The sequence below is a fragment of the Heteronotia binoei genome, chromosome 1 (assembly GCF_032191835.1).
Source record: "Heteronotia binoei isolate CCM8104 ecotype False Entrance Well chromosome 1, APGP_CSIRO_Hbin_v1, whole genome shotgun sequence".
In the NCBI taxonomy this organism is placed as follows: domain Eukaryota; kingdom Metazoa; phylum Chordata; class Lepidosauria; order Squamata; family Gekkonidae; genus Heteronotia; species Heteronotia binoei.
This window is the reverse complement of record NC_083223.1, coordinates 257094227-257117707: the sequence shown is the minus strand read 5'-3', so window position 1 is coordinate 257117707 and position 23481 is coordinate 257094227. Positions and strand designations below refer to the sequence as shown.

The 23481-nt window shown below is 47.4% G+C and overlaps 1 protein-coding gene across 2 annotated transcripts in view; it reads left to right on the top strand.

The window, feature by feature from the left end:
* PC (pyruvate carboxylase) overlaps window positions 1-23481 on the top strand; it is a 548480-nt gene that overhangs the window by 146666 nt on the left and 378333 nt on the right. For both annotated transcript variants that reach the window (XM_060253969.1, XM_060253977.1), the window contains exon 8: window positions 16700-16818. In XM_060253969.1, coding sequence (XP_060109952.1) covers window positions 16700-16818 — 119 coding nt within the window. The remainder of the gene's footprint in view (window positions 1-16699; window positions 16819-23481) is intronic.

Genomic DNA, 23481 nt, shown 5'->3' with positions numbered 1-23481 from the left:
GGGTCAGAATTGATTTGGGAGCCCCTTGTTCTGATCTCTACTTCGCTGGGCTAGTTGCACTCTCTCTCAAACTGGCCTACCTCTCAAGGGTTTTATTTGTTGGCTTAGCTGGTTACGTTATTTAAAGCCTGATATTCTCATTGAGACTCCAGAAGGATTATGCAGTGGAAGTCAACTCACTCAGCAAGCTGGGATAGCCAGTAAATGATGCGGGAGGGTTTGGACTGCAAAAAATCTGAAAACAAGCAGGGAACTGAAGCAATGCTGGAACAAAGCACAAACATTTAAACATGACATGTTAAACAATTCAGAAATTTCCTATTTGGGGCATACTTAGAACAACAAACAATACACAGCAGTATAGCCTGCGGTACCTATTCGTTTACCGAAACGTTTTTCTGAACCATCTCATAAGAACATAAGAAGAGCCCTGCTGGATCAGACCAGTGCTCCATCTAGTCTAGCATTCTGCCTCACATAATGACCAAGCAGTTCTTCTGAAGGGCCAACAACAGGGCCAAGGTCTTGCCCCGATGTTGCCTCCTGGCACTGAGGTTTAGAGGTTAACTGCCTCTGAACATGGAGGAGCCCTTTAGTCGCCATGGCTAGTAGCCACTGAAAGGCCTCTCCTCCATGAATCTGTCTAATCTCCTTTTAAAGCTGCATGTGCCTCTGGCCAGCCCCACAGCCTCTGGCAGTGAATTCCACATGTTAATCCCTCACTGTGTAGAGGAGTGTTTCCTTTTGTCCGTCTGTGGACATTTTCTTTGTCTTTGAAAACTGTGTTAAAACTCCCTGGCATAAGCACAAATAGCGGTAATTCTTTGGGGAGGAGATAGGGTTGCCAGGTCCAAGTTGGGAAATTCCTGGAGGTTTTGTTGGCAGAGCCTGGGGAGGGCCGGGTTTGGGGATAATAGGATAAAGATATGGAGCAGAGGTCCATCAGTGGCTATTAGCCACAGCGTATTGTTGGAACTCTCTGTCTGGGGCAGTGATGCTCTGTATTCTTGGTGCTTGGGGGGGGCACTGTGGGAGGTCTTCTAGTATCTTGGCCCCACTGGTAGACTGCCTGATGGCACCTGTGTTTTTTTTTTAGGCCACTGTGTGACACAGAGTATTGGACTGGATGGGCCATTGGACTGATCCAACATGGCTTCTCTTATGTTCTTATATAACCTTGGCAGGATACAATACCATAAAGTCCACTCTCCAAAGAAGCCATTTGCTCCAGGGGCACTGATCTCTGGAGATGTTATTCTGGGAGATCTCCAGGCCCCACTTTGAGATTGGCAAGCCTAGGAAGAGATGAAGTCAGGCGAAGGATTAGGTGGGCTGCCTGGTCCAATGCTCCCTCTAAGCTGTGGAGTCTTGTGAGCAAAAATTCTACTTTGTGAACTACTGGCATTAATGTTGTGAGCTCCTGCACAAATCAGTTTGCTCTGGGGCCATTTTACCTGAGCTAAGACAAAAATGTGTGAGCCGGAGGCTGAAAAACGGAGCTAGCTCACACTAACTCAGCTTAGAGGGAACACTGGCCTGGTCTCCCTCAGGGTTAGAAGGTACAAAGTTGTCACTTGTACAGATGACTATTATTGAGGATGAAGTATATGAGAGAGAAGTGGATGAAGTGGAGAAAGTTGCGTGTGCTGTCCCAAGCTCATTGGAGGAAAGGTTAAATTAAAAAGTGAAATAAAGTGGTGGGTCTGATTTATTTACAGCTTAGTTATTTCCATCTTTCTCCTGCTTCAAACATCCCCTCATCTGACTGATGAGCTTTCCAATTATTACTTCTGAAACCACCCCGGTTCGGGTAACTAACGTGGCGGCCTCTGCTTGCTTGGTAGGAAGCGGAGATCACGCGGTCTGTGAGCCTCTCTTTACCATAATCAGCCGTGAACAGCAGTTCTTTGTTAATTGGGTTTCTTCCCTTTGATTAAAGTTGCTCTGATGAATCGCTGTTTACCCTAATTCTTCTCCTCCCTCTGCTGTCGTCTGCAATCTGCTTCCGTTCCCCCCCCCCTCCTCCTCCCCTCCTTCCTTCAGTCTCGAGTTCCTTTCCCTGTTTTGCCTTCCATCTCCGATCCATTTCCCAGTCCCTGGAGTCCTCCTGACACAGCTGGCAAGATCTGCCTCCGCTCCCCTCTCGCTTCCTCACTGCCCACGCTTCAGTATCCCAGAGGGGGAAGTTTAGGTGGCAGGTCTTGCTGGTTGAGATGCCCATGTGGGCTCAGAACCGCTTACATGAGAACTGCCCTGCTGGATCAGATCAGTGGTCCAGAATTCTTTTTCCGAGAGAGGCTGCTCAGATGCCTAGAGGAGTCCACAAATGGGGTCCGTTTGCAACAGTCCTCACCGGGTGATCCCTCCAGTCAGGGGGACGGAGCCTCAGAACCAGGAAATCTCAGTCAGCTGTCCTGGCTAGTAGCCAGAAGTAGACCTGTCCTTCCTAAATCTTTCCGCCTCCTTTTAAAATCCATCCAAATGACTGGCCATGACCACATTTGAAGAACTTTAGAAGTGCCCTCCTGGATCAGACCAGTGGCCCATCTGGGCCAGCATCCTGTTGAACACAGAGGCAAATCACTTGTCTTGCAGTGCCATCAAAGAAGGCATAGAGACTAAGTGTTAGTGTTGCCTCAGAGCACTGGTATCTCAGAGGTCTACTTCTGAATGTGGAGGTTTCTTTAAGTAATCATGGCTAGTAGCCATGGGTGGAATATCCCAGAGAATTCCAATTTGGATTGAAATTAAATCAAAAGAGTTTCCGGCTCAACATTAGGAAGAACTTGTTAGAGTGGTTCCTTAGTGGAACAAGTTAGAGTGGTTCCTTAGCGGAACAGGCTTCCTCGGGAGGTGGTGGGCTCTCCTTCCTTGGAGCTTTTTAAACAGAGGCTAGATGGCCATCTGACAGCAATGTGGATCCTGTGAATTTAGGGGGCGGTATTTGTGAGTTTCCTGCATTGTGCAGGGGATTGGACTAGATGACCCTGGAGGTCCCTTCCAACTCTATGATTCTATGAATGCTCTTCAGTGAATCTTTAATCCCATTTATAAAGCCTTCTATGCCTGTGGCAGTGAATTCCCCAAGTTTATCACTCATTGAGTAAGGTAGTACTTTCCTTTTGTCATTATTGACTCTATTACCCAGGGGTGGAATTCTAGCAAGAGCTCCTTTGCATATTAGGCCACACCCTCCTGTTGTAGCCAATCCTTCAAGAGCTTACAAGGCTCTTCTTGGAAGATTGACTACATCAGGAGGGTGTGGCCTAATATGCAAAGGAGTTCCTGCTAGAATTCCACCCCTGCTATTACTCATCTATTACCTCCAAAGAAGGCGAGCCCACCACCTCCAGAGAAAGCCTGTTCCACTGAGGAACTGCTCTGTCAGGAAGTTCTTTCTCATGTTTAGCCGGAAACTCTTTTGATTCATGTGTTTGGTGTAGTGGTTAAGTGTGCGGGCTGACTCCTATCTGGGAGAACCGGGTTTGATTCCCTACTCCTCCACTTGCAGCTGCTGGAATGGCCTTGGGTCAGCCATAGCTCTTACAGAGTTGTTCTTGAAAGGGGAGCTGCTGGGAGAGCCCTCTCAGCCCCACCCACCTCACAGGGTGTCTGTTGTGGGGTGAGAAGATATAGGAGATTGTAAGCCACTCTGAGTCTCTGATTCAGAGAGAAGGGTGGGGTATAAATCTGCATTTCTTCTTCTTTTTCGTGTTTTATATTTACAAACACGTTAGCTTATTTTAATGTTTTCATCATTTGCCATCTTGAGGACCTTACATTGGGTGCAAAGGCACCTTAAAATGTTTTTTTTAAATAAAATATTTTTAGGTAGGCTTACAGTTCAACAACAGAGCATCAGATTTTTAGACAGCCTCGTCATGAGTCCCTGGGATCTCCAGCTGAAAGGATGTTGGGCTTTTGTCTGCCTGAGATGCTGGAGAGCTTTTGCTGGCCAGATTGGACAGTACTGGGCTAGACAGATTAGTGGCTTATCTGGGCAAGGATCCATAGCTTGTGCAGGACATGCTGAAGGTTGTGGATTCAACACTCAGGTAACCAGGGGTGGGATTCTAGCAGGAGCTCCTTTGCATATTAGGCTGTACACCCCTGATGTAGCCAATCTTCTGAGCTCACAAGACTCTGTTTTGTAAATTCTTGGAGGATTGGCTACATCAGAGAGGTGTGGCCTAATATGCAAAGGAGCTCCTGCTAGAATTCCATGCCTGCAGGTAACAAACATAAGGAAGATGCATGAAACTTCCTTCTGCTGAGCTGGACCAGACCACTGGTCTGCCAAGATCAGCATTGTCTACTCTGACTGGCAGCTGCTCACCAGGGTCTCAGGTGAAGGTCTTTCCCCTCAGCTACTCTCTGGGCCTTCTAAACAGGAGATGCCAGGGACTGAACCAGGAACCTTTCACATGCCAAGCAGATGCTCTACCATTGAGCCACAGCTGCTGCTGCTACTCCTGCCTGAGGCCTTCAAGAATCATCAAGGCCATACCATGCACACAGATACAAGGGAAGAGATGTGACTTGGGCAGAAGAACAAGAAAGGAGTTTGGGCATAAAGGATTTCTCTGGCAGCTCTGGACAGAGGTCTGAAAGAAGAATAGGTCAGAGGATTGTCAGGATGGTGCTGGTCATGGAAAGGCAAGGCCCAGAGTGGGAGCAGGATGTGGAAGGGGACAGGAAGCTTGCGAAGGGTTAGTAGTATGGGGAAACCTTTTGACAGGGGTGAGCCCTGCCCCCCTTCCCAGCATAAAGGCCAGATCTGCCGAACATAAGAACATAAGTCACGTTGGATCACGCCAATGGCCCATCCAGTCCAACACCAGCACCCTGTGTCACACAGTGGCCAAAAATACCAGGCGCCATCTGGAGGTCATATGAACATATGAAGCTGCCTTATACTGAATCAGACACTTGGTCCATCAAAGTCAGTATTGTCTTCTCAGACTGGCAGCGGCTCTCCAGGGTCTCCAAGGCCCATCAGTGGCGCCAGGACACTAGAAGCCCTCCCACTGTGGACCCCCACAAAGCACCAAGAATACAGAGCATCACTTCCCCCAGACAGAGTGTTCCATCTCTACCTTGTGGCTAATAGCCGCTGATGGACCTCTGCTCCAGATGTTTATCCAGTCCCCTCTTGAAGCTGGCTATGCTTGCATTATGTGCATTTGCTCACAGTGCTGAAGCCAGAGAGTAGGACAGCGCTCACCGGCATCCATTCTTTCCCATCTGCTTCAGTTTACAAACAGAGGCTGCGTTCCATTTGATCTCCTTTCTCCAAACCCTCGCACCGTAATTTGATTTAGCTTTAATGATTAAAATGATATTTGATTAGGCTGCTTCGGTTTTTCAGTTTTTCCTTCATCAGGGGTTTTATTTTCTCCCTCCTTCCCTTCTTAAATAGATAATTAAGAGGATTTCCCCCCCTCCCTCAAATTCATTAGAGGTAATTTTTAATCCGCGGGGAAATGAATTTGGCTGCCTCAGAACTTGTGCGTCTGTCATGCACAGCCTGTGGTGGCTGTCGGCAGGGCTTTTTTTTGTAGCAGGAACTCCTTTGCGTATTAGGTCACACCCCTCTGATGCAGCCAATCCTCCAAGAGCTTACAGTAGGCCCTGTACTAATAGCCCTGTAAGCTCTTGGAGGATTGGCTGCATCAGGGGGTATGGCCTAATATGCAAAGAAGTTCCTGCTACAAAAAAAGCCCTGGCTGTCGGGAGTCTTGGGAGGGAGCAGAAGACCTGTTGTCTTGGATTCTGAGTGAAGGAACGGTGTCTCCAGCCTAGGTGTTTTGTCAGCCTTGAAAAACCAGAGAAGGTGTCCTTTTTGGTTCAGTTTCAGGGTCACTGGTCTGGGTTGGTTTCTCAGGTGAGCAGTTTCTTGACACTGGAACCCAGAGTCTGATTTTTCCCCTCCCCCTCCCCGCAGTGCTGCCTCAGCAGTTCCAAGAGGAGTGAAAGAACATCTGTAGTCAAATGTGACGAAAGTCACCCATGGAGCAGATTAAGGTGCTATTTTTACAGCCCTCAATGCGCCATGTTTTTCAATCCCCGGGGGTGGAAATTGAGTTTTGCGGCTCAGCGGACTGGGAACAAGGCTGGTTCAGCGCCATCCTGGGGCAGCGGGTTGTGACCCCTGAGCAATTTCTTCCCACTCAATCTCTCTGGGAATTTAAAAAAAGAAAAAGTTCTGACAAGGAGAATAACTTTGGTTTTGGCGCTCTGCTCAGGTTGCAGAAAAGTTGTGATACCTTTGGGGAGCTGCCGCTTAAGTTTATTCAGGGCTTTTTTGTGTAGCAGGAACTTATTTGCATATTAGGCCACACACCCCTGATGTAGCCAATCCTGCAAAAGATTTCCTGCTACAAAAACGCCCTAAGTTTATTTATTAGATTAGATTTCTAGCCTGCCCTTCTTTGCATAGCAGGCTCAGGCAAGCTACAACTACAAATAAACAATACATTAAGAATTTAAAACACAGTGCCATCATTAAAAACTTATGCAAAACATTAATTAATATAATCATTAGATGGCAGTCTGTAGCACAATTAATAGCTAGACCCAAAAAACTCTACTGCAGATGGTACAATACTGGAAACAGTGGGTGGACAAGGAGAGCAAACAACACAAAAAAGTGGAACAGGGCAGGAGAGGCCATTACAGATGGGCTATGCAGTGATTTGTACTCCCAGAGCTTCTGCACTGGCATGGCAGAGCTTTCTCTTGCCACAGAAGAAAAATCAGTCTGCAGGAGTGGAATTCTAGCAGGAGCTCCTTTGCATATTCACTGCCACAGGAGGTGGTGGCGGCTGCAAGCATAGCCAGCTTTAAGAGGGGATTGGATAAAAATATGGAGCAGAGGTCCATCAGTGGCTATTAGCCACAGTGTGTGTGTGTATACATATATTGGCCACTGTGTGACACAGAGTGTTGGACCGGATGTGCCATTGGCCTGATCCAACATGGCTTCTCTTATGTTCTTATATTAGGCCATACACCCCTGATGTAGCCAATCCTCCAAGAGCTTATAGGGCTGTTCTTACAAGGCCTACTGTAAGCTGTTGGAGAATTGGCTACATCAGGGGGTGTGGCCTAATATGCAAAGGAGCTCCCACTAGAATTCCACCCCAGCATATAATTATGGGCAAAGTTTCTAGTTCTCATTGCTATAGAGTTTTGGAAAATATATGATTCATGTTTCTTCAATGCTCAGAAGCCATACGTGAGGAGAACTTGTGGCCCAGAAGTCCTTTTATGTAGCCTTTTGGAATGTGTTATAGGCCACATTTAGGTATTAGTTATCACATTCAAAGCCCTTCATGGCTTTGGACCCTCATATTTGTGAGACTGTCTTTCTCTCCAGGCTTCACCATGACAACCTGCAAATGGGTAAACTCACCAACTGCCAGTACACCTGTGTTCTCTGTTGTGGCTCACACCTTATGAAGGAGGTCATGAAGGCTCCCAGTCTCATGCCTTTTCACAAACTACACAAAACTGAGTTATTCAAGAGGGCTTTCCTAGCAAGGCAGTGGAGCCGCACCGTACTAAATGATCCACAACATGACTTGGAAAAATTGTTCGGGACTGTAGTCTATTTTATTGTGTATAGTATAGCTTGCTGAAACTTGGATATTACTTTGGAATTCTGCATCACTGAATGTGCCAACCATCAATTTGTATTCACTCGCTCTGTGTAATCCACCTTGAGTCCAAGGGAGAAAGGTGGACTATCAATAACACAAATACATAAATAAATGGTGACTGCAGCAAGGGGCTTTCTAGACAAATAAGAAGTGGTGGTGGTTTCCATTGCCTTCCTCTGCAGAGTCTTCCTTGGTAGTTTCCCATCCAAGTATTGATCCTCCTGGCTTCCGAGATGTGGTGAGATTGGGCTATACCAGTCCCTTCCACATCCTGTTACAAGTCCATGCTCAAACGGAAAATATCAGTTTGCTGTGTGAAGGGGGAATCCAGTTTCTATGCTGAGAGCAGTGTCTGTTCGTTTATTTTTAATTTTATTTAAGTTGGTTTATATTCTGTCCTTTCCCGCAAGTGGGCTCAAGGTGGATAACAACATAGATTAAAGGTAAAGGTAGTCCCCTGTGAAAGCACCAGTCGTTTCCGACTCTGGGGTGACGTTGCATCATGACGTTTTCACAGCAGACTTTTTACAAGGTGGTTTGCCATTGCCTTTCCCAGTCATCTACACTCCCCCCCCCCCCACCACAAGCAGGGTACTAATTTTACCAACCTCAGAAGGATGAAAGGCTGAGACAACCTTGAGCCGGCTACCTGAGCCCAGCTTCCACCGGGATCAAACTCAGGTTGTGAGCAGAGAATTCGGACTGCAGTACTGCAGGTTTACCACTCTGCAGCACGGGGCTCTTCAACAACATAGATTAAATAACAGTTCAGAATTTACAGATTAAAACCATATAACAATACAATAAAATAAAAAAAACAGTTCCCTCTAAGCTGAGTGAGTGTGAGCTAGCTCACAGTTTTTTAGCCTCCAGCTCACAGTTTTGTCTTAGCTCAGGAAAAATGGCCCCAGAGCAAACTAATTTTTGCAGTAGCTCACAACTTTAATGCCAGTAGCTCATGAAGTAGAATTTTTGTTCACAAGACTCCACAGCTTAGAGGGAGTGTTGACTGAGAGGTAACTGAATCCTGCAACCTGCTTGGGTTATGAAATTCACAGGAGAAAACTGCAGAAGCATCTTCATGTTGGACAGTTTAGTATTCTGCTATTCACGAGAGCAAAGCAGATGATGGAAGTCCTGTTTTCTGCCCAGCAAAATTACCAGCTACTGCCTGGGAGTTTTCAGTCTGCCTAGACATCCCTAAGGGCTAAGAACTTGCTTGTTTTCAAGGCGAACCTGAGGCCCAAAGAATTTTAAATGCCATGCTTCTGTATCAATTCCTGTCAGAGAATACTCGCAGCCTGGGCTGTATTTCCCCTGCTCTCCGCTGCGCCTGGATTCCTTCTTCCTCCACCTACGCGTTCTTTCAGAGGCATGGCCTCCCCCCTCCCCCACCCTTCCCCTTGCTTCTTCCCCCAGGTGCTCTCCGCGGCTGTTAAAATTCAGGAGCCGCCGATTGCTCCTTGGCTAAAACATCAGTAATGACTTCCCCGCTTCATTATCCTCTTTATGGTTGTCTGACTAGGCGTCCTCGCTCCCCGACTGAGATTTAAATGCACAGTTAATCCATATTCTCCCCTCTCTTCTGCTTTTAATTCTGATCCAGAAATCGAATGCTCCTGGAAGAGGATTACAGAAACCCCCGTGCCCCAGGCCCCGCTGCTCCCCATGCCACCCTATCCTCAGGCTCGGCTGATGATCCTCCCTATTCTCCTTTCAACTCCTAGACATGCAACCTCTCTCTCACTCTCTCTCTGTGTGTCTCTTGCGCGCTCTGTCTTAATTAAGGAGCTCAAGATCAGGACATCAGTGAAATTCCCTGTGGTTTGGGAAAGGCCAGACTGGTGTTTGGAGCTTCAAGTGTCTTTCATCCTCCGCTTTCCCCTCTGCTCCTTGCCTGTCCTCTCCAAACCTGCCTTTTCAAGGTCATCTCATTGTTACATCTTCTGGAAGACACCTCGGGGTGAGAGTTTCTTGTTAGGACAGATTTTCACCTCATGGGGTTTTAGTCATGCTGACTTCAGATCCCTGGCTATTAGCAGTGTGGGTGTGCAAACCCTCTCCACTCATTTTCTGTCTTCCTGTACACCCGCATCACTCATTTGGGAAATTGCCTGCTAAAGTGGAGAAGCAGTTTTGTGGACTGGTACAATTTTGGCAGTTCTCCAATGGCTTGTTGTGCTTTTGCACCATGTAAGAGAAAATACCATTGTCTGTGTGGCACATCCTTCTCTGCTCAGAAGCACATCCCTAATACCCCATGGAACCTCTGCGGTGCATTTGGTTTAAATAAACATTCTGCACAGCAGGTTGTCCAGGTGGGTTCCTGCCCCTTTCCTCTGTGGGGTTTTCAAAAGTTCATTTGTTCATTTCACTTGTGTCAAGCATCAGTATTTCGAATAACCAAGCAATTGTTTGATACAAAGACTCGTTTTATTGATACTCTGGTCCAAGGTGTGATACTTTGGAAGTGATACAAAATTTCACACAGTATAGATTCTTAAAGGCTACTTCAAAGGCATTGGAAAAGATAGCTTCAAAACATAACAATGCAGATATAAATTGCAACAAAGGTTCAAAGGGTACTATCAACTACTCTTATGTTACTACAACTTCTCCTGGTTCCCAGACATTCCTGTCTTTCTGATAAGTTGTATGGATGGGAACTGGTCAGGGGAGGCGCCTCGCTTCCAGCATCAAGGTTACTTGCATATTCTAAATCTTCTATCAAGAGGTGAGAAAGGAAGGAAAGGAAAAGGGGGGTGGGTGGGGAGAAGCAAGCTTTGAAATGCAACTATGAGAAAGAAGAATTTAGAGGCAGGGAGGAAATGACTTCCAATACATATATTGATTCAATACCCAGAAATATCATGCTTGACAACTTGCCCTTAACATCAAATATATGACTTTTGCTTTGGGGCAATGGTCGATATTCCTGCTATCCCTGTGGGCTCCATAGTCAAAAGCAGGAGATATGAACCAGGAATTCCTGATTCAGATTTCAGCTCAATCAAAAACTTGGGGTGGGAAAGGCCTCAGCGAGCTATTTTCAGTCTCTGCTGTCTCCCTGCCTCCAAATCCCTGAAATACCATCCCGCCTTACAAAGTTCTCGTAAAAGAGGTGGCAGACAAATTGCTTTGCGAGGCTTTGGGAGAGGGCTATGCAAATACTAATGATGGCTTTTTAATGCTCCGTTGCGGCCAGTACGTGGGCAGCCCCGCTGCTTGTCCTCTCCATTTTAATGCCCTTCTTCTCCTGCAGATATATGGATTCTGTGTGCATCTTCCGAGGCTTTCTGCTAAATATTTGATCTGACGGCAGATGTCTTTGGTCTGTGTGTTTAATGGCGCGTAACCCCATGTTTACCAAGGGGACTGGATGGGAGAGGGAGGGGCAAGAGACAAAGAGAGAGACCTTGCACGCAGCTTTCTGCTCCTTGCCAGCCATAAAAGAAAAAAGGGATGTGGGGCTCTCGTGTCAAGGAGTTATCCTTTCCTCCTGTCCCGGTTGCAAGACCACTTTAACAGCTATTACCCCACCGTCATCACCATCCGTGCATTCAGTGATGAGCAATCTCTGCCCAGGATGAAAAGCCTTAAATCGTTAATTACTTCCCCCATCCAGAGAGGGGAAATTTGATGGCTGTTGCTTAACAGCTGGGCCTTGGTTCTGCAGGGTGTGTTTGGGCCACCTCCAGCGGGAAGAGCCAGGGTAAAGGACGTCAGCAGGTGTTGGATCTGTACTTTTCTGTGCTGACAGCTTTCGGACTTCCCAGTTGATCCATGTTAGTTGATCTGCCAGAGAACTCTAAAAAGGTAAAGGTAGTCCCCCGTGCAAGCACCAGTCATTTCCAACTCTGGGGTGATGTCGCATCACGATGTTTTCACAGCAGACTTTTAAATGGGGTTGTTTACCATTGCCTTCCCCAGTCATCTGCTGCCAGTTTGGTTTGGAGAGCCAGTTTGGTGTAGTGGTTAAGTGTGCGGACTCTTATCTGGGAGAACCGGGTTTGATTCCCCACTCCTCCACCTGCACCTGCTGGAATGGCCTTGGGTCAGCCATAGGTCTGGCAGAGGTTGTCCTTGAAAGGGCAGCTGCTGTGAGAGCCCTCTCCAGCCCCACCTGCCTCACAGGGTGTCTGTTGTGGGGGAGGAAGGTAAAGGAGATTGTGAGCCGCTCTGAGACTCTTCGGAGTGGAGGGCGGGATATAAATCCAATATCTTCTTCTTCTTCCTTACCCCCAGTGAGCTGGGTACTCATTTTACCGCCCTCGGAAGGTTGGAAGGCTGAGTCAACCTTGAACCGGCTACCTGAAGCCAGCTTCCGCCAGGATCGAACTCAGGTCGTGAGCAAAGCTTGGACTGCAGTACTGCAGCTTACCACTCTGTGGTCACTCTACACTGTTGGGGGGAGTTACCGAAGTTCGCAACCCCCCACCAGTCTTGGTCTCGGTCCTTTGTCTCTAATATGTCCCCTTACCCAGGCTCAGGCAATCACGCTGGTGCTTTGTATTATCTAAGGCTAGCTAGAAGTGAAACAAGCAAGTCTAAACTCATGCCACAATGTAAACTTTATTTGGAAATGAAGTTAACCTTTAACACAGAACAGAATTCCGAGGCAGGCAGCCCTCTGGTGCTCAGCTGGTTCAACAAAACGCTTATGCAGTAGCCCTTCTATCTTAACTATTCTGGCCAGGCCAGTATAGATCTAGAGAACTCTAAAGTGCAACAAGAGATTCTGGGAGACCTTTGAGGGCATGGGCAGTTTATGCGGGGCACTGGCTAGGCCCTTGGAGCTTCACTTTTGGATAGGGCTTCCAACCTCCAGGTGAAGCTTGGAGATCTCCCAGAATTACAACTGATCCCCAGATGACAGAGATCAGTTCCTCAGGAGAAAATGGTCGCTTTGGAGGATGAACTTTATGGCATTATATGCTGCTTCCATCCCTGGCTTCCCTTGATCCTGTCCTCCCCAGGCTCTTCTTCCAGGTCTCCAGACATTTTCCAAACCAGAGTTGGCTTAGAGTGCAAGCAGGGTGCTTTTTTTGTAGCGGGAACTCCTTTTATTATTAGGCCACACACCCCTGATGTAGCCAATCCTCTAAGAGCTTACAGGGCTCTTAGTACAGGGTCTACTGTAAACTCGTTGAGGATTGGCTACATCAGAGTTGTGTGGCCTAATATGCAAAGGAGTTCCTGCTACAAAAAAACCCCAAAACACCTGAGTGTAAGGAAAGTCCTGTCGCATTCCAAATACTCCAGCTTTCTGTTTCCCAACCAGATGCATTCATGGAGCCTGCAGGTAGGGCAGGATGGGAACAGCTTCCCCTCAGTGACTTCAGAGGCACTCTTCGTATGAAAATGGAGGTTCTACTTAGCGGTTGGCCTGTGATAGATCTCTGTTTTCTCCGGGAAGTTGGGTCTTTGTATGCAGCACAATGGGATGGGAGAGCCTGGAGGTGCTGGAATGGGCTGAACCGCTTCTAACTGCTGTTGCAGCTGCTGAAATGGCCTTGGGTTAGCCATAGCTCTGGCAGGGTTGTCCTTGAAAGGGCAGCTTCTGGAAGAGCCCTCTCAGCTCCATCCACATCACACGGTGTCTGCTGTGGGGGGAGAAGATATAGAAGATTATAAGCCATTCTGAGACTCTTGATTCTTCTTCTTCATTCTAACACCTCAGGATTCCACCATCTCATTCTGCTGCTCCATTTAGACCAGCAGAGCTGATGCTTTCTTGTATGTTGAAAGAGGAGGATAATGAGTGACAATCTTTTTTTTCAGCAAAGCTGATGATCTCATTGAGAAAGCCCTGATGCGTTTCCGAGGATCTCTAGCATTCTCTGCCGCACACTGGCTGCGTTCTCTGATCATAGCCACAGCCCTTTTACCGTGTCACCCTATTCTTTGGCCATCTCACATGGCTGTTTGAGAACCACCCCATATAATTTTGAGCAATAGCATCTGCAGGGAGGGTGGGGTAGGTTGAAATTCCATTGTCCGCTAAAGTTGTCTGTATATAAAGACTCAGAGGGAAGAGATCTGTCGTGTCGTCTCGCCAAGAGCACCGGGCGTCGGATGCTATTTATATCTGTTCTGCAAAGCAGAATTTTGCTACGGCCTGTGGCCCAAACAAGACTCAGCAATCTTCTCTGTCCTGATTCTGGAAATGCAAATAATGCTTGGGGAGAGGAGGGGAGGAGGAAAGACGCAGGTCAATAAAAGGATGCTTCTTTAATAGCTCACTCGATTTGCATGCATCGTTGCTATCTGGTGGCGTTCTTTAAAACTCCACAGCGGCAGTTAACGTTTGTAGGGGACAATTATCTTCTGAGCTCCAAACCTCCCACCCCCCAAATTCTCCATATGGTCTTTGAAATAATTTTGGGGACCCCCAACCCCCCATTTACTTCTGAACATTTTGCATGCTGAAACTGTTTGTGTTGTAACAAGATGAAGGTCTTACCTGAGATTAAGGGGGCAATCTTTCCGAATTGCTTGTTGTGTTTTCTCAACAGTGAGTGGGTGGCTGCTATGGTTGAGTGGAGTGCCAGCATACAGACAAGTGAAACTTCCATTACGGCAACAGGCCGAGGGAGGGTTCGGTGTTCTCTATCTGGCTGAAAGCAGCTCTATGGGAGGGGGGTTCTTCCCAGCCCTGCAGTCTTGAGATCCTTTCAGCTGGCAGTGACAGAGAGAGAGCCCTGAACCTTCTGTGCAAAAAGGATGCACTTCGTCACTGAGCTCTGGGTCTCTCTGTGATAACGTTTGAAGCTGTGCTTCAGCGAAACTGCGCTTATGGACTTAATGCGAAGAGATCCATGAGCGTGGCCTTGCTGGTGCTTGCTTATGGTATACGCTATCAACCATGGTTGGCTCCTGTGCCATATCCCGAAACTGGTGAGCAAACAGAGTGGAGGTTCAATGACTTTCCCTAATCAAACTGGTGGCCAAGGGGCTTTTGTCACCTGGTAGTGCTCTCTCTCTGATCATTCAAGCACCCACACCTTTGGAGTCCAAGCCCTACCCTGAACCAGAAAGTAGATGCTCATTGATGGTAGCCAAGTTAGTAAGCATGGATAATAAGAATCTATGAGAAACCATGTTGGATCAGGCCAATGGCCCATCCAGTCCAACACTCTGTCCCACAGTGGCCAAAACCCCCCCCCCCCCAGGTGCCACCAGGAGGTCCATCAGTGGGGCCAGGACACTAGAAGCCCTCCTACTGTTGCCCCCCCCCCCAAGCATCAAGAATACAGAGGATCACTTGCCCCAGACAGAAGGTTCCATCAATAAAGGTAAAGGTAGTCCCCTGTGCAAGCACCAGTCGTTTCTGACTCTGGGCTGACGTCGCATCACAACATTTTCATGGCAGACTTTTTACAGAGTGGTTTGCCATTGCCTTCCCCAATCATCTACACTTTCCCCCCATCAAGCTGGGTACTCATTTTACTGACCTCGGAAGGCTGGAAGGCTGAGTCAACCTTGAGCTGGCTACTTGAACCCAGCTTCCGTCAGGATCGAACTCAGGCCATGAGCAGAGAACTTTGACTGCAGTACTTCAGCTTTACCACTCTGTGCCATGGGGCAGCCATCAATACCCTGTGGCTAATAGCCGCTGATGGACCTCTGCTTCATATGTTTATCCAATCCCCTTTTGCAGCTGGCTATACTTGTAGCCACCGCAACCTCCTGTGGCAGTGAATTCCATGTGCTCTTCCCAAGGAACTACGTGTCAAGGGGTTTTTTTTGGGGGGGGGAGGGAGTACATTGTAGTGGGAAATCTTGTACTACACTACCATGTTACGAAGTCATCCCGTTAATATGACTGAGTGTCCCCATAAGCATTGTTAGTCTGCAGTACAAGAACAAGATTTGAGTCCAGTAGCACCCACAAGATTTCCAGAGATTTTCAAGAGTCAAAGCATACAAGAAGGAATGAAATCTCTGTTCCTTCTTGTATCTGACCAAGGCAGCTTTGACTCTTGGGCTTTACGATGCTATTGGATGAAGATCTTGCCCTCTCTATAAGCAGTGATTCAGTTGCTTGGGCACCCGGGAAGAATATCAGAATTAGGTGTGGGCATGAACTGACTTACAAACCAGGTTTCGTCAGGAACCAGGCTGGTTTGTGGTTCGCAACTCCCCAGTTGACGAACTCACTTGGTTCTCATGACCCACCCATAAACCGCCATGGTTTTGGCGGCGGTTCATCTGGTTCGTGGCCCCCCCCCCACTTCCCTCTCTGGAATTGCACCACCTCAGCAGCAGGCATCCACGTATAAAGGGAAGGCACATTGTCTTCTCTTCACTCCTGGAAGCATGCCACTACTGTGGTGTAACTCTGGGGAGAAGGGGGAGACATTTAAAAATGCCCCCCTTCCCTCTCCAGAGTCGTGCTGCCTCAGTGGCATGCATCCACACGTGAAGGCAATTTGCCTTCCCTTCTCTCTTGGAAGTGTGCCACAGCTGCAGTGTGACTTGGGGAGGGAACTCCACAAACCTGAATTGTTTAGGGAACAGAGAAGTTCATGGAGATTCACAAACTGTGGTTGGTGAGACCCCACTAACCTCCATTTTCCTAGTTTGTGCCCATCCCTAGTCAGAATCACCAGCCTGAGTAACTCTCTAAAATGGAACAAGCTATTTTTTACTCCCAGCTTATCAGTAACAGATACTGGAACTTCCTGACCATTAGTGCGGTTCCTGAGTGGAACAGGCTTCCTCAGGAGGTTGTGGGCTCTCCTTCCTTGGAGGTTTTTAAACAGAGGCTAGATGGCCATCTGACAGCAATGAAGATCCTGTGAATTTAGAGGGAGGTATTTGTAATTTTCCTGCATTGTGCAGGGGGTTGGACTAGATGACCCTGGAGGTCCCTTCCAGCTCTATGAATCTATGAGTCTGTGTTTTATGGCTGAACTGCAGCCCTTGTTCATCTGCCACCACCTGCTCTGGCTTACCTTGAGGACTGGAGCCTTTGCAACCCTCTACCACCTGCTGGGCTGATGCAAACACTCACGTGACGGCCTTCCTTTCCGCAGGTGGGGTATGAGAATGCTGGCACTGTGGAATTCCTGGTGGACAAACATGGCAAGCATTACTTCATCGAGGTCAACTCTCGGCTCCAAGTGGAGCATACGGTGACAGAAGAAATCACAGAGTAAGTGATGGCGGTGGTACTCTACTGGGCATTAAATCAGAATGTATGTATAAAAACCGACTAAAAACCTAAGAGAGCTGGATAAGGCTGAGATGGGTCCACCTCTTCAGGCATCCTGTTTTTTCCACAGTGGCCAACTCAGGACCTCTAAGCAGGCCGGTGCTTCCCCCTGCTGCTAGCTTCCAAGGGTTACTCTTCTGAGGTACACTGCCTCTGAATATGGAGGTTCCATTTAGTCACCTGTTGCCAACAATAAATTGCACGCTAGAGCAACCCAGAAACAAAATGAAGGGCAAGGCTATGCACGTGAAGAGGCCAAGCCATGGGGCCAAGGTGGTTACCAGGTGATGGTAACCACTCCACTCCAATAATGCCTCCCATGACTTTCTCCAGCATCTAACATAGATAAATTATTGTCCTCTCAGGAGGGAATTTAGTGTGGTGCTTGAGGGCCCCATTGTCAGGGGAGAGACCTTCTTTCAGCCCCAATTCTGGCTTGCCCAGCCCTCTTTGGCTGTTCTCTGGAGAGTCGTGTGAGGGGAAAGAGACATGTGTGTCTACATAAGGATAGAGGAGAGGAAAGAAAAGGTGAGAAAGATTTGAAATAGTTGATGAGAAGCCTGCAGAGTGGGAGAAGGAGAAATAAATTGTTAAGAAAAGCACGAAGAAAGAGGTGAGTTTTAAGACATCTTTTGTGAAATGGGAGATGAGTCAGTCTAGACGTGTGGAGAAATGGCAGTTCTGTTAGTTCCACAGTGAATGTGTGGTGCTGCCTGATACTGAGTCAGATTGTTTCTGTGTCTTGCCAGTGTGGTGTAATGTTAGAGCACTGTGTGACACGCTTATTCTGTGTCTGTCAAAGCCCCCACCACCTCATTGGCCATCTTAGAGAAGGCATTTCTCTCTCTAAAACGTTTCTCCAAGCCAAGCCAGCTGGCAGCTTGGAGAATGCATTTAAAGTTAAAGCTGCTTTCTTTCCACCTCTCCTTCTGTCCGCCCTCCCTTCCTCCCCTCCTCTCCCCTTCCCTGACTCACAGGGTCATTGTGATAATACAATGGGGTTTGAAGAGCCCAGTATGTTGCCTTGTCCTCAGCTCCTTGAAGGAAGAGCAGAATAAAAATGTGATAGGTAGATAAGCTAGCTGTCATGGTCTCTGTCATGTTATGGGACAAGCCTAGCCACTGTTTTGTGCCCCCCCCCTTTATTGCTGCCACCACCAGTTTGGTTAGAATCTAGCCCTGTCTCATAAACCTAGGCATGCTGAAAAATCAAGATGGAAATACCTGAACAGGATGAAATAAAGAAAAGATGGGAGTAGACCAAAAAACTATACAAAAGAGACAAAAGGATGACAAAAGGATGACAGATTTCTTTCAAGAAGGGTCTTTTGAAGTTAGAAAGTGAAGTGAAAACTGCACTGAGAGCTACAGATAGGAACAAATCACCAGGACCAGATGGGATCTAAATCAAGCTGTTCAAAGCCATAGAAATGGAGTTCCATCAAAATCATAGCAAGACTGTACTAACAAATATGGAAAATAAAATAATGGCCCACAGTCTGGGAATGGCCAATTTAGATTACATTACATTCTGGAAAGGAAATGTCAAAGACTGCAGCAACTAATGGATCATTGCAGTAATTTCTCAGGCAAGTAAAGTGATGCTTAGAATCTTACAACAAAGTCTGTTAACATGTATGGACCGAGAAATGCCAGATGTTCAAGATGGAATTAGACAAGGAAGAGGCACTGGAGATCATATTGCAAATTTATTTTGGTTACTGGAGCATACAAGGGAATTTCAGAAGAAAATCAGCTTGTGTTTCATAGATTACAGCAAAGCTTGGTTGGTTATAAACGAAATGGGAATGCCACAGTATCTGATTGTTTTGATGTACAACCTGTACTCTAGACAAGAGGCCACTGTTAGGACAGAGTATGGAGAGAAAGCATGGTTTCCATTTGGCAAAGGTGACAGACAAGCATGCATCTTATCTCCCTATCTCTTCAATCTATATGCAAAATATAACATCAGAAAAAATGGATTAGATTTAGGTGAAGGTGGAGGGAAAAGTGGTGGAAAGAATATTAACAGTTTGATATACTTAGATGATGCAACATTACAGGTTGAAAATAATGAGGACTTGAAATGACTATTGATCGAAGGGTGAAGCAGAAAGTGCCAAAGTAGTGTTACAGCCGAACACCAAGAAGACAGAAGTAATGACTGTCGGAGAATCACACCACCTTAAGGTTGACAGTGAAGAAAATGAAATGGTTCGGTATTTCCTACACCTTGGAGCCATCGTCAACCAAGAAGGAAACAGCAAGCAAGGAATCAGCAGGCTGAGACTGGGGATGAAGCCGGGAAGGAGCTAGGAAAGATTCTCAGGCGTAAAGATGTGTCACTGGCAACCATGATCAGGATAATTCATGCCATAGAGTTCCCCATTACTATGTACAAGTGTGAAAGTTGGACAAAAAAGAAAACTGACAGGAAGAAAGCAGATTCAATTGAAAAGTGCTGGAGGAGAGTTTTACAGATACCAGGAGGAGTCATTTTGGAGAAAAAGAGGTGCCGGAGAGCCAGTTGGTGTAGTGGTTAAGTGTGCGGACTCTTATCTGGGAGAACCGGGTTTGATTCCCCACTCCTCCACTTGCACCTGCTAGCATGGCCTTGGGTCAGCCATAGCTCTGGCAGAGGTTGTCCTTGAAAGGGCAGCTGCTGTGAGAGCCCTCTCCAGCCCCACCCACCTCACAGGGTGTCTGTTGTGGGGGAGGAAGGTAAAGAAGATTGTGAGCCGCTCTGAGACTCTTTGGAGTGGAGGGCGGGATATAAATCCAATATCTTCTTCTTCTTCTTCTTCTTCTTCATTGGCACAACTAATTTGCATAACTCATGTGCATATGCCACACACTCCTGACATCACCAGAAGGCGTACTAAATTAGATCAGCTTAGCATCTACCTTAAAGTGCTTCTTGAATTAGAATGGTCATCATAAAACCTTCCTCCCATCATACTTTTTAGATGATTATCTCTTATGTGGCCAAAGTGGCATGATGAAGGTTTCCATCCGTCTTCTTGATATGTTTGGGTTATTTCCCCATTTTTCTCATGGGGAAAAATATTAGAAAGTTTGTCAAATCTTAAGAGTTCAGCAAAATTCCCACAGGGGGTTTGAACAATGGAGCCCAGAAGCAAGTATTTTTTTTTGTGGGGGGGGGGAGGTGGGTAAGAAAGAAAAAGCACAATAAAATTTAGAAGACTGCAGATTTATACCCTGCCCTTCTCCCTGAATCAGAGACTCTGAGCAGCTTACAATCTCCTATATCTTCTCCCCCCACAACAGACACCCTGTGAGGTAGGTAGGGCTGAGAGGGCTCTCACAGCGGTTGCCCTTTCAAGGATAACTCTGCGAGAACTGTGGCTAACCCAAGGCCATTCCAGCAGCTGCAAGTGGAGGAGTGGGGAATCAAACCCGGTTCTCCCAGATAAGAGTCCACCCGCATACTTAACCACTACACTAAACTGGCTCTCTGGAGGTTCCAGAGCTCTCCTCCTGTGAGCTCCTGCCCAAAATGAGGCCTGCCGTGGACCCTCCGAAAGACAAATAAGTGCTGCTTAGATAAAATCAAGCCTGAACTGTCCCTAGAAGCTAAAATGACAAAACTGAGGCTATCGTATTTTGGTCGCATTATGAGAAAAGTCACTGGAAAAGACAGTACTGCTAGGAAAATGTGAAGGCAATAGGACAACAGGAAGAGCCAGCACGGGGTAGATTGACTCCCATCAAGAAAGCCACGGCAAGTCCTGAGCAAGGCTGTTAACGATAGGACATTAAGTCACCATAAGTCAGAAAGAACTTGATGGCACTTAACTCTCTCTCTCTCTCTGGTTGCCTGAAGCTAATCTCACAAGAATATTGCTCTGTAGGACACCAAGCAGCCCAGGAGGGTAAGGACTTGTGCAGACTCTCTCAAGTTAAACCAGCTTTATTTCTACAAGGCGCAAACTCAGGGTATTGCAAAGTAGTGGTCCCCAACCCTTTTGGCACCAGGGACCAGCCGGCTGTCCACTATGGCCCCTGGGCCGGCAGAGTGTTGGAACTGAATTTGGCCTCCCCCTCCCTCACAATAAAATAGCTGAGCAGTCGAGTTAGAACTGATAAAAAGGAAGTACTTCTTCACCCAAAGGGTGATTAACATGTGGAACTCACAGCCACAGGAGGTGGTGGCAGCTACAAGCATAGACAGCTTCAAGAAGGGATTGGATAAACATATGGAGCAGAGGTCCATCAGTGGCTATTAGCCACAGGCTATTGGTGGAACTCTCTGTCTGGGGCAGTGATGCTTTGTAAGCTTGGTGCTTGTGGGGGTCACAGTGGGAGGGCTTCTGGTGTCCTGGCCCCACTGGTGGACCTCCTGATGGCACTTGGTTTTTTTGGCCACTGTGTGACAGAGTTGGGCTGGATGGGCCATTGGCTTCTCTTATGTTCTTATGTTAAGCGTTAACACAGCAAAGGACTAGAGTGTTATTTTGCCTTGTTGGAAAAGGATGCTCTGAATCCACTGAGGAGCACCTTCTCTCCTTCCTAGCCACTGAGAGGCCTCCATTACTGTCAAGGCATCTCTGCCTCCCCCCACCCCATCCAATCACACTAGCTGAAGTCGAAGCTGCTGAGCTTCCTCTCCCCTTGTGGTCTCAGGCAAAGAGAGGCATTTCCCACTCCCCTCTATCAGGAGACCTAGTGTGATATAGTAGTTCAAGTATTAGACTAAGCGTCTGGGTGTGTGTTTGTGTGTCTCAGGTTCAAATTCCCATTCCACCATGAAACTCACTGGATTACCGTGAGCCTGTCACACTCCTTACCTATCTCACAGGGTTGTTGTGAGGCTGAGATGGGGAAGGATGAACTGAGTGTGCCTTCCTGAGAAAGGGAGGGATAAAAATGCACTTGATAGAGAACAGCATGCAAAGGAGGTGGGCGGCTGTGTTGGTTTGAAGCAGTAGAACAAAGTCGGAGTCCAGTGACACCTTTATGACCGACAAAGTTTGGTTCAAGGTATGAACTTCTGTGTGCCGGTGGGCTCAAACTTTGTTCAGCATTCAAAGTACTCATTCTCTGTCCTACAGAGCCAGACTAGTAACATCCAAGCCTGTTCCATACTAAATCAATTAAGGCCATTATTATTTCCCCTTGCTCTTGAAAATTTCAGGCGAAGATATTTCCCATCCCTGATACTTCTTCACCCAAAGGGTGATTAACACGTGGAATTCAGTGCTGCAGGAAGTGGTGGCGGCTGCAAGCATAGACAGCTTCAAGAGGGGATTGATAAACATATGGAGCAGAGGTCCATTAGTGGCTGTTAGCCACAGCGTATTGCTGGAACTCTCTGTCTGGGGCAGTGATGCTCTGTATTCTTGGGGCTTTGGGGGGCACAGTGGGGCTTCTAGTGCCCTGCCCCCACTGATGGACCTCCCGATGGCGCCTGGTTTTTTGGACTGGATGGGCCATTGGCCTGATCCAACATGGTGTCAGAACTTAAGAACTTCAAACGGATCCCATACTTGGTTACAAAGTTAGGATTTTATTGAAAAGAACTAAGCACTGGAAGAGGCAAGATAACAGTGATGGCGAGAGCCAGCACCAGCACAATTTTATACACGTAAAACAAACATCTCACAAAGCCACAATTCACCCCGTTACAGGCACATCTGTCTTCTCACCATCACTATCAGTAGAGAGGATGCCTCCCTACTTCAAAGGCCATGCTGCTCGGCTTCAAAGGGTCCCAGTGTGAGAATGTGCAGAGACATAACATAACTCATTCTACAACCCCAAATATTTTGGATACCAGTGGGGCAAGGTTAATTACTATTCAAGCATTTTGGGTCAAGCAAGGGTTACAACATGGAGTCAGTTTGGTTCAGTAACAAAGCAGTTCTAAGTCATAGTAAAAATACATTGCAGCATTGGTCACATTATAGGGGACCAGCAGTAAAGATACAAGTTCTGACATACTGCCCCCCCTAAGCGCCCCCTCCCGCGGGGCCCGCCTTGGGCTTGTGCGGGTACAGTAGGTGAAACTTTTTCAGCAGTTGCGGAGCGGCTACATTCTGAGATTCGACCCACTCGTCACAGCTCGGGGGGAAGTGTTTCCACCTGATCAAATAATACAGTTTCCCCCGTTTGACTCTGGAGTCCAGGATCTCCTGGACTTCATGGTGACTCTGACCCCTCACTGTCGTCGGAGGGGGCGGAGGGGCCCTGGGATGGAAGGACGTAGCACCAGGGTCTTTCCGAAGCAAGCTGCAATGAAAAACAGGATGGATCTTACTTAGAGATTTGGGCAGTTCGAGTTCCACGGTCACTTTGTTTATTACCCTTTTTATTTTAAATGGGCCCAGGAACTTCAGTGCGAGTTTGCGACAGGGCTGGGGAAGGGGAAGGTTTTTTGTGGACAGAAAAACTGTATCCCCCACCTTCAAGTCCCACTCTTGGGAGTGCTTTTTGTCAAACTGCTTTTTGTAGGCTTTTTTCGCTTCCTCCAGGTTTTCCTGAATACCCTTCCAGCCTTCACGGAGGCCCTCCCACCATTGCTGACAGGAAGTGGGTTCGGCCGGGCTGGCGGGGAGGGCGAGAGTGGGAAACGGTTTGCCC